The 11,067-nt window shown below is 46.2% G+C and overlaps 1 protein-coding gene across 2 annotated transcripts in view; it reads right to left on the bottom strand.

The window, feature by feature from the left end:
* Positions 1-4,042, bottom strand: part of SYN2 (synapsin II) — a 154,711-nt gene extending 150,669 nt beyond the window's left edge. The window contains exon 1 of one of the 2 annotated variants that reach the window (XM_074344306.1): positions 3,517-4,042. In XM_074344306.1, the coding sequence (XP_074200407.1) occupies positions 3,517-3,902 (386 nt within the window). In that variant the 5' untranslated portion in view covers positions 3,903-4,042. The remainder of the gene's footprint in view (positions 1-3,516) is intronic. The other variant, XM_074344305.1, reaches the window with a different exon arrangement.
* Between the last annotated feature and the right edge of the window lie 7,025 nt (positions 4,043-11,067).

Genomic DNA, 11,067 nt, shown 5'->3' on the forward strand with positions numbered 1-11,067 from the left:
TATATACCCTATACAGAAGTGTTCAATAAACATCTGTGGACTTATCAAATCTGCAGTCTCTAGATATTCTAGTTAATCTCTATACTAGATTATATACTATACTGATTTTCAGATCAAACACTGAAACATAAAAGGTTGAAAAGCTCACTTGGTCACTGGAATTGAAATCACTGAAACAGAGGCAAGGGAGAATCTGAGAGAAAACTTACCTCTCCACCAGTAAGAATATAATATACAGAAAAACAACATATGCAAATAGATGCTTGTTCCTTGTTTAAACACAAAGATCTATAAAGTGCAATCTTAACTGCACTTCAAATTTAGGTATGAACCTTAGAAGAAGACATGCATTTTCAGGCATATAGATATAGATATAGATATTTTAAAAACAATAATAATAATTACTAAAAAGGTATATAATGAGGTTGGTTTCTTTCTTTTCTTTTCTTTTCTTTTTAGTGGAACAGAAACATTTTTCAATGATCCTTTAGTGTGCAATGAATCTAAAGATCTCAGGTAACCAATGAAAACATATTTCAAGTAAAAGAGAGAGAAAACACCTTCCAGTTTTCCTATCATCCTGGTCATTGAATAGGTCCCCAAATTCCATTGTCCACAATTACACTGCAGAAATTCAAAGGAATCTGCTGTGAAACAGGGTTGCTCTGAGAGGCTGCCTATTTTAACCTCTTCTTTTAAGTCTCCATTTATTTAAATTCTTGTTAAAACCCTCTTTATTTTAGCATTCCACAATTCAGATGGGGCCAATATTCTTAAATGTTACTAGGAGACTCTACTCTGACTTCCCATTCAAGCACTAGGAAAATAATATTGGGTGTGTGACACCTGCTCACAGAATACTACGTATGTAGCTTAAATTGCAAGACCAATTTACCAAAGTCAATCTTTAGAGCAAAAAGCACCTTTTTAAGTCACTGAGCTTGTCATAAGCAGACACCAGCTCCTTAACTCACAGAGACTTTTCAATAAAACCACTCATCAATATTTAACTGAGATTTTTTTAAAACAAATTTAGACACCTTAAAAGAAGACAGACTGTAATTCTGAGAACTGCTATTAAGCACAGAAACACAGAAGTGCAGAACTGCTGTCAAGCACTAGATTCAAACTAGGTTTATGAGTTTTAGTAAATCAATGTTATTACTTCAGAGAAAATGAGAAAACAGTTGGGACTCAGCCCGTAGGAAAGTGGCTTCTATCTCTTCCATCAGACGTCTAGTCTCCAGGGTAAAGCAAATTCTCTAGTTCATGCCAGCCAGGCAGCCTTCCTACAGAGTAACACTATCCAAGGAGAGGTTCAAATCTCAAGTCCCTGAAGCACTTATAAACACAAATCTATCGCAGCCTCCATACAAATGAGTATCTTCCTACCTGAGGGTACCTAAGTAGTAATTAGACCCAAAACAAATACCTTCAACGGGATAGGAGATCATGACAAGATACAGCAGGGTCCAATTCTTGCATAAAAAAAGAAGCACCAATATTATTCTCATTTCTCCCCTCCTTCTCCCGGCCTTTCTTCAAGACTCATCTTTTGTGAAGCTTTCCCCAATAACTTTGGCTCTCACTAATCACTCCATCTATTGAACACCTGAAACACTGGGCTCAGCTAATTATTCTAGATTCCTTTTTGTTAACTGTTTCATGTTTTTGTTTTGTCTCCCAAATTTGACTGTGAGTTCTCCATAAGGCCCCTATATTGCCTAGCCCCTAGATGGAGACAATTACTAATATTGCTAATAATACAATAATAATAGTGAAGAAATAGAGTGGAGTGGCAACAGTGGAGTCAAAAAGGCTTCCGTTCAAATCTTGGTTTTACCATTTGCTGGCTGTATTACTGAACAAATTACTTGCTTTTTCTAAGCCTCAGTTTGGTGGTAAAAATTCAACAAGATATTATGTTAGAGCACCTAGTACAGAGTTTGGCATATAACGGATGCTCAGTAAAGCTTAGTTACCTTCCCTTCACACTTAACCAGCACTTGTTGATTTGAATGGAATAATTCTCCTAGGGGGCTGCCAGTGGCACCATCAAAGACTAACTTTCCAACTACATTCTTACGTGTGCCTTTGTCATATCCTGGCAAAGGTCCCTTCAGATTTTCTACTCTACTGTCCTGAGAAAAAGCCAATTACACATGTCACCCAAATGACTATTTAGAATGGTCATATCAGTTAGGGGCCAGCAGGAGGGCAACTTCACATCTACATCTCACTTCCATCACACCCACGCCGGCACTCTCTCCCTGCAGGTCTCCCAGTGAGAAAATGATAGAGAGAGGAGAGCAGCAAAGCAGCCAGAAGAGGAAACGGAGATAAACAGCTTTGTGGTCCCTCTGTGCCTCCCTCTTGAGAGGAAACACTTCGGTCTAGTCTCCAGCCCCAACTCTTCTGAGGAAAGAAAAAACAAAACGAAACAAAACAAAAAACCCTTCCCGTGTTCCAGAAGAAAAAGCAACCCCTTTTCCCCAACTCTTCATTTTTTTCAAGCCCTTCACCAGTCAATTCCACTATCATCTGCCACCCCAACCATCCCCTGGGTCAACTTCCTGCTCCATAAAATAGAACCTCTTTTAACTGGTTTATCTCGAGTGGACCTCATTCATGCTTTTATCAACCAGAGGTCACATTTTACCCTAGCCTTCACCATTTCAAGTTGGAATATCCCTTAAAAAAAATAAATAAATAAAAGAATTTTTGAAGTTCCCCATCTACTGCATTAAAGCAGATCTTTTTATTTGTGTCCCTTTACCCATCCAGAATATTTTCACCTCAGTCATCATCTTTCCAGTTGGAAAAACCTACCATCACTTCCACCCCAAAACATATACCAAAAAAAAAAAATTTTTTTTAATCTACAAACCCTCATCCCCTCTCCCCTCGGCTGCACAAAACACAAGAATTTTATTATTCTTAGACGACTCCACGCTGCCCGGGAAGAAGCCCCAGCACACCTGGTCTCCCACAGCTGTGCGCTCATCAACCTTGACGTCAGTACTGACACCACCTTCATGAGGCCAGGTGAACAAATACCCCATCGCCCTCTCCCCGCCAAACACCATTTCCGTTCCGAATTCGCCTCGATCCCCGTAAAGCAGAACCTTTTTTTTTTTTTTTTTTTTTTTTGGCCCCCAGTGTCCCTTCGGGGATCTGCGACCGTTTTCCCCTCGGCTTTTACGCGTCTAGGCTGAAAAGTCAGTTCCCTCCGTCCCCCGCCCCCTTAAAAAAAAACTATTTCTTAAGACTCGTCCCTGTCGGATAAAGTAGCTCCTGCTCTTCTGTGTTTGGGGATTTGAGCCCATTGCGGGGCTACTTCAGCCCGAGCTTCACCTCCCAGGCGGATCAGTGCCTCCCCCGCCCCGACACGCACACACCCCCGCGGGACCCCTCTCCCGGCGGCGGGACCCGGACCCTCCTTCTCATTGGTCTGAAGCGTGTCCCCCGCGCGGCCCCGGCTGCCCGAGCCCCGCGCCCCGAGCGGCGGGCACCTACCAGTCGGTGTGCGGCTCGTCGACGACCAGCAGCACCTTGGCCTTCCTGGCGGCGGCGGGCGCGGGCGCGGGCGCGTCCACCAGGCCGGCGGAGGCGGCCGTCTGCTTCACCGCCTGGGACAGCGAGCTGAAGAAGCTGCTGCCCACCGACGGCGCCGCCGCTGCCTGCGGCGCGGGCTGCGGCGCGGGCGCCGGGGCGGGCGGCGGCCTCCGCTCGGGACCGGGAGAGGCGGCCGGGGGGGCCGACGAGGCCGAGGCCGCGCCGGGGCCGGGGGGCGGCGGCGGCGGCTGCTGGGGCTCCGGCCGCTGCAGGTCGGTCATGTAGCCATTGGGCAGGTTGGCGATGAAGCTGCTGTCCGACAGCCGGCGCCGCAGGAAGTTCATCATCTGGCTGGAGGGGCTGGGGGCGCGCGGGGCGGCGGGGCCGGGCGGCGCGGAGGGCGAGAGCGAGGCGGCTGAGGCGGCTGAGGCGGCTGAGGCGGCTGAAGCTCGGAGCGCGGCGCGCGAGCCCAGCAGACAGCGGCGGCAGACTGGGCCGGCCGGGCGGGGCTGCGCGAGGCGCGGCGCCAGGGAGCGGGCGGGGCAGGGGCGGGGCCAGTGGACGCCCCGCCCCGCGCCGCAGAGCCGGCGCCGCCCCCGACTCGCTGCCCGAGTACCCCGCACGGAACAGCCTGCCTGCTGAGGATGGGGACTCCTGGGCAGGGAGGACCAGGCCTACTGCGACCTGAGCGTGACTCTGTGGGGAGGGAGTGGGAGCCAGTCCTCCTTCCCAATAACAGGGAAAAGGGAGCCGAGAGCCCCTACCACCTACTTAATTGGGGGAGAAAGAGCCATGTCCCACCCGAGATGGAGGCGAAGGAAACTGTCCCCGCTCCCTTTGGAAGGAAGAGAGGTGTCAGCCTACCCCCCCCTCCCGAGGTGAGAAAAGAGCCATTCCCCTGGAGCTCACACGGAGACACACACACACACACACACACACTCGCACATTCACGCACACACGCTATAGTGAGAAAGAAAAGAACGACCTCCTTTCCCAAAGCTGGGAGAAAGGTGCCATCTCTCCAACCCCCAGGTGAGGGAGGAAGGAATAGTCCACTCTCACTAACACACACACACTCACACTCACACTCACACACACACCCCCTAAGGTGAGAAGAAAAAGAACTATCCCTTCCTCAACGCTCTGAGAGAAAGACATCTTCCCACCCCAAGGTGATGAGACAGAGACAAGACCTAGTGGGAAGACAAGGGTCATCTCTGCTTTGGGGAGGGAGGAAGAAGGGCAGACCCTTTCCACCGGGTCCTAGAAGCGTGTGTGGGATGCATTTTCTGCGCCTGCACTTTAGGGATGGCTCACCTCAAAGCATGTATTTCTCTCCCTATTCCCATTAAAGAAAGGAAACCATGTGTAAGGCTGGAAATCAGCCCCTGCAGGACCCCCCAAGTGGAATTTCTAAGGCTCCACCACCCCTTCAACGTTCATCTAGCTGGCAAGCATTCGTGCATTCTATGTAGTATCAAGAAGGTCACATCTTCAAGATCTTTCTATTTGTTTCCTCCAGTTCATTCATTGGCCAGATCTGCCTTGACCTCCATGAAGTCTTTTCTGATTACCCTCTTCCCATGGTCATGCCCTAAATCTGTGTGCCCCCTAGATCTTTGTTTGTCACCTCTCAAGCAGTATACTTAATTCCTGTGTTGAATTGGAGCGGGAAGCAGAGGATACACTTCACTTTCAGACCACGCTGGGTGCTGTGTGACCTTGGACAAATTGGCCCTCTGAACCTCTTTTCTTCGGCTGATAAAAGGAGATAACACTTTTCAAATGTGTTACACAGAATAAGTGAGACTGTGTGCACAGTAGGTATTCTAGTAATGGTGGTTGGATTCTGATTCTTACTGGAACTAGTTCTCAGTAAGCATTGGGCTGAATGGAATCAATGAGCAGCTTGTCACTAACGTTGGCAGGCGACTCATGCTTCCTACATCCCAGCTGGCACTCAGCTTGGGAGCTGGAGATGCACAATCCAGCTCTCAGCCAGAGACCCAGTGATGTCCGAGAGGTCTTCAGTCAACTTGTAGCTACCATATACCAGGGGTGGGTAGAGCCGAATGGACTGACGTGAATGGGAAGTGTCCCCTGCTTGTCACCATCTATATGGGCTGGAGGGGAGGTCGGGGGGGGGGTAGACCTAGGAACAATCACCACAATAAGATGGGCAAGGTAGTTTAGGAGCACTGGGAGCAAGGGATTCATTCTGCTTCTGAGGCTTACGGATGGCTTCTCAGAGGCAGTGACATTTGAGATGGGTCTTGAGGCAGCTGTAAGAGTTTACCAGCAAAGAAGTGGGAAAGCACTCAGACATTCCTTGAAAACTCCTCCAGGAACCCTTCCTTCAGTCCTCCGCGGTGGGCTAAGTGTTTCATTGCCTGTCCTTGGCTTTGTCATAGCCCTTGAAGAAATGATAATAAAATATTCTGGTTACTAGAACATAAGCTTTTCAAGCATAGTACTGTGTCTTAGTCATCTTTGAACCCCAACACCAAGCACAGTACCTGAAACAGTAAGGACTTAGCTGTTTGAGAATCTAATTGAACTCTTTCTTACACAGCTCAGTTCTTGTGTCTCCAGGGAATAAAACTAAGTCACCAAGAACTCAAGTGAATAAACTTAGTTTAATGTATCACACTTCCTAGAAGTTTGGTGGTGGTGGTGGGTTTTTTTTGTTTGTTTGTTTGTTATTTAGGAAAATGAGAGGAATCTTTCCCAAAGGTTTGAATCTCTAATGATGGGATTTCAGACAATGTTATCACTTCAATGTTTTTGGATGAGTGGGGTATCTTTTTTGTTTAATTTCACTGAGTAATTCCCCCTAATCATTAAGCTTGTAGAGCATGAATAACATTTAAAAATCCACCAATTAACAAACATGTTTTGAGTACCTAATACACACAAGGCATTTTGCTAGGCACTGGAGGATAAAAGATTCAGAGGTAAAGAAAACTCAAGTTCTGCCCGTAAGAAGACAACTCAGAAACTTGTGATCACGTAACAGGCAATATCAGAGTAGTCTGTGTGTGACCAGAAAGTGGAGCAGACAGTGAGTGTTAAAGGAGCCAGAGGGAGAGGAGAACTCTGGGGCAGGAGGCGATTTCATGGGGGAGGTAGAGCCCAGGCTTGTAAGGGCAGAATTCAGACAGCCAGGACAGGGTGGAAGATGAAGAGATGGTGAGCGCGAAGGCAGGGCAGCTGGACTGGATACGTTGTAAGAATGTATAGATCTCACCTTTACTGAAAAAATTGAAAATGAATATATGTATGCATATGCATGACCAGGACATCGTGCTGTACACCAGAAATGGAGACATTGTAACTGATGTTACTTCAATTTAAAAAAATTTTTAAAAGAATGTATAGTTCTATTCCTTGAAGGCAAAGCCCTTCCCTGTATCATCACTATATTCTTTGAGTCTTAGCAGTAGTGCCTGGCACTCAAATATTTGTAAGAGAGGCTCTGAGAGGCTGTACTCGGGCATGTGTTTATGTTGGTAGTGTCTATCCTATATGACAATGCTTCAGTCATATAGGAACGTACATATATTCATTTTCATATTCTTTTCATCATAAGTTATGTAAGACATTGAATATAGTTCCCTGTGCTATACAGTATAAACTTATTGTTTATCTATTTTATATATATATATTAGTTAGTATCTGCAAATCTCAAACTCCCAATTTATCCCTTCCCACCCCCTGCCCTCCCCAGTAGCCATAAGTTTGTTTTCTATGTCTGTGAGTCTGTTTCTGTTTTGTAAATAAGATTGTTTGTCTTTTTTGTTTTAAGATTCCACATATAAGTGATATCATATGGTATTTTTCTTTCTCTTTCTGGGTTACTTCACTTAGAATGACAATCTCCAGGTCCATCCATGTTGCTGCAAATGGCATTACTTTATTCTTTTTATGACTGAATAGTATTCCATTGTATAAATATACCACAGCTTCTTTATCCAGTCATCTGTCAATGGGCATTCAGGTTGCTTCCATGTCTTGGCTATATCCTGTTATCTTTTTAGATGGCAAGTACCTCACACTGAGGGATACTGTCTTCTGCTTCTCTCAGAATGACCTGCAAAGCCTGATAGAACAGCCAACACACAGGAAGTGTCCCAATCTTGGGAGCAAGATCTGAATGTTCCCAGAGAACTGCTTAGCTACAGATTCCTTCACTGATACAATGGAGGCTCAAGATGTTTAAAAATATTTATCAAATATTCCACTGATTTATCAAGTTATTTTCTGGTAGGTTTTAATAAGAATATTATTCTCATGGAGGAACAGACTATTTTCATATAATTGAGCCGGAGTAGTTATTAATTAGCTGAATATGATCAGAAGATTTTCATTAGTTGGCACAACTGTAAATCAAACCTGCTTAAACCAATATCCTCTATGTCCCACTGAGTCCTTGCCACGACGTGTCTTTGCACCATGCAAAGACCCTGTATGAAAAATAGGCTTGGGTTTTTCATAAGCTGTAATGAAAATCTTTTCCTTATCCTTACCTGTGGGTCTAGCTTCCAGATGCAGGGAGAACATACAATCTTCATGTGTCTTAAGTCCTGCCTTTTCTCTGGAATTGAAGAGGGAGCAGGCTTGGGAAATGATGCAAAATATAAAATTCTGGTGCAGTTAGAGCCTTTCCTACCTCTCTCCCTCTGAGACCAACCAGCCATTCCCCATCTCCTGGGTGAAGGCATTTCTCCCAGAGCAATCAGTTGTGTGTGGGAGGGTGTCCCCCTATCTTTCTTAATCATTCAGGGCCCAACTAAGCCAACTGTCAGAATCTCAGAAGTCTCTTCCAGCTCTAGAAGCCTGGGACCCTGTGAGGCCCTTCCTTGTGTAATCTTGATCTTCCCACTGAATTGTAAACACAAGTAAACAGCTGGTGACTGCAGATGAAAGAATTCTGCTAAAACCAGGAACCGATTTAAATGCTTTACCACCTCTCTGATTTCTCTCTTCCCCTTGAGCAAGAACACAGCAGAGAAGGCTCACAGGGAGAAAGGCTGGGTACCAGACTGAGGAGCAACTGAAGTGCCTTCTGCCGGCTGAGCTCAAAACAGAGCTTAAAGGGAAACCCTGTTACCTTGAACCACCTGGCAAAACACTCGTCATCTCGGCTCCTCCCAAACAAGGAAGTTTGCTGGGATGTGGCCCTTGCTCACTCCTTGGGATCAGGGAGCCCATTCAGACCCACTTGCCCTGCAGAAAAGTAGAAAGAGCTTGGGACTCAGCAACTGTGGGTTCTAGTCCTGGCTCTGTCACTCAGTGGCTTTGTGATTTTCAACAAGATGCTCAGCTCCCTTGGCCTCTTATGTAACCCAAGAGGAATAGGTCTTGAGATAATATGGAAACACTTTGAAAGCTTTACCAGAAGAGGCACCATTATTGCCTTCTGTACCATCTCGTCACCTGCCATTTGGAGAACCCGACTGAATTGAAAAGTTATTGTCTCCACTCAGGTGGGCCCCCCGACAATCAGTCCTGTGCCTGCCTTCCTCAGCCACCTCTATATAGAGAACAACTCTGTCCCCAACTTTGCATTCTCCAAAGGTGGCTACGTCCGCTGGACCAGTTTGCTATACTTAGGAATCACACAAATATTCCTAAATCAATTCCTAAATCTGCCTCATAATAACTGTAGAAATTTGAATGAATCTCTTGCAGCCTCAGTTTCCTCATCTGTCAAAGGATGGTGATAATTATCATAACGACCTTGAAGGACTATTTCGAGGACTAAATAAAATCAAGTATACGAGTGTATTTATCAGCTGTAAAGCACTGTGCAAATGTTAGCTATTAATATTTCTCATGCCAGGGGAATCACAGAACTTGCCAGTAGCACAACTAAAATACAAAAAACATACTTATCCCCACATCACACGCCCAGGAGAATTCATAGAAGGCACGAGGTTGACCTTCTACTGCCAGGCTTAGTCATACCTGCTAAAATAAATGCAACAACCACTTCAACTAATGGCTTCTGCCTTTATGACCTTGAACAAGGCACTTCTCTTCTATCTCCAGGCTTCCATTTCCTGGCCTGGGAAATGAGGGAGAGGGAGCTAAGCTGGGTGATCCCCGAGGTCTGGTGGTGTGAGATTCTCTGGGAGGGGCCCCACCGGAGGAAATAAGCACCTGACATCATCAGGATGAGCCAGGGAACACAAGGGCAAACATGGAACATGGACAGACAGTTTTAGGAAGAGAGAGAAGCCAGGGCACCCAGAAGAAACACAAGTGGCATGAATTCTAGTTCCAAGTCTGCCCCTGACCCAAGGGAGTCAGAGATGGTCCCCTGCCAAGTCTCCATTTCTCTGACAGTACTGAGGATACGGCCATAACTACAACTGTTTAGATGCTGACCAGATGCCAGAAACTGCCTATGTGTTACCTCATTTAATCTCCCAGAAGGCAGGTGTTAAATATCCCCTTTTTACCAATCAAGCGATTAGACTTCAGAAAGGGTATACCCACTAACAGGAGATCTTAGAACTAAAAAATTACAGAGCTTTAAGTCAGATCTGCTTGCCTGCAGAGCCCGCGAGATTCTGCATGAGGGTATACTGACTGGCTCCTTAGAAAGATGCCATCCGTCAGCAGCTTGCCTAATAAACACATTTACTGGAAGCCATAGGAGAAATAATATGCTCCCTGGACTCTTCTCATCTCCCCTGCCGTCTCCCTTTGCCCAAATTCCCGCAGACATAGGAGGCTTCGCATCCTGTGTAAACACTCCTGTTCCAAGAACAAGCTAGCCTCAAGCGAGAAGAATCTAGCTGATGAGACACCCCTCCCCTAAGACACCCCACTCCTACTCCCACCAGGCTTGGACCACAGCTCCCCACAGAGCAGCTCTAGCCTCTTGCGGGATGCGGGTGTATTGGCTGTTGCCATGGTGATAGAAGAACATTTCAGTCATGCACACAGGAGCAGCACAGAGTGGGTTTCCCCCGCCTGGGAAACTCAGAGGATTCATCAGAGATTGTTTGCTGCAGCATCCACACACTACTTCGTGGATAAATAAAAGAGCATCCCTTCCACTTAGCGTCTGACCCCACCCCAGGGACAGAGCTGAGTCTTCGCACTAGGTTGGTGCAGAAGGCCACCCCCTCCCTCTGGCTTTAGTACAGTTCCTCTACAAGGAAGAGGTGGTTGGAAGACATATTTACCGGATGCCAGTAAATGAGCTGTTTACAGAAGCAGTGGGCAGCCCCTGACTCCCCATCCTTCTTGACCACTCCCAGGATGTGGATCAATTAGATCTTTAGTGTAGACCCATGTGGGTTTCTCCTCTACCTAAGCCACCTATTAGCAATGGCAGTCTCGTGCAATTTCTTTAACAAGACTCATCTGTAAAGTGGGCTTAATCATTCTTTGCAGAGTTGAAGAATATTAAATGAGGTCATGTATAAATAAACAGCACTCAGTGCAGTGTCTGGCACATGGTAAGTATATATTCATGATAGCAATTTTTTTTTAAAGAAA

Source organism: Camelus bactrianus, chromosome 17 (genome assembly GCF_048773025.1).
Source record: "Camelus bactrianus isolate YW-2024 breed Bactrian camel chromosome 17, ASM4877302v1, whole genome shotgun sequence".
Taxonomy (NCBI): domain Eukaryota; kingdom Metazoa; phylum Chordata; class Mammalia; order Artiodactyla; family Camelidae; genus Camelus; species Camelus bactrianus.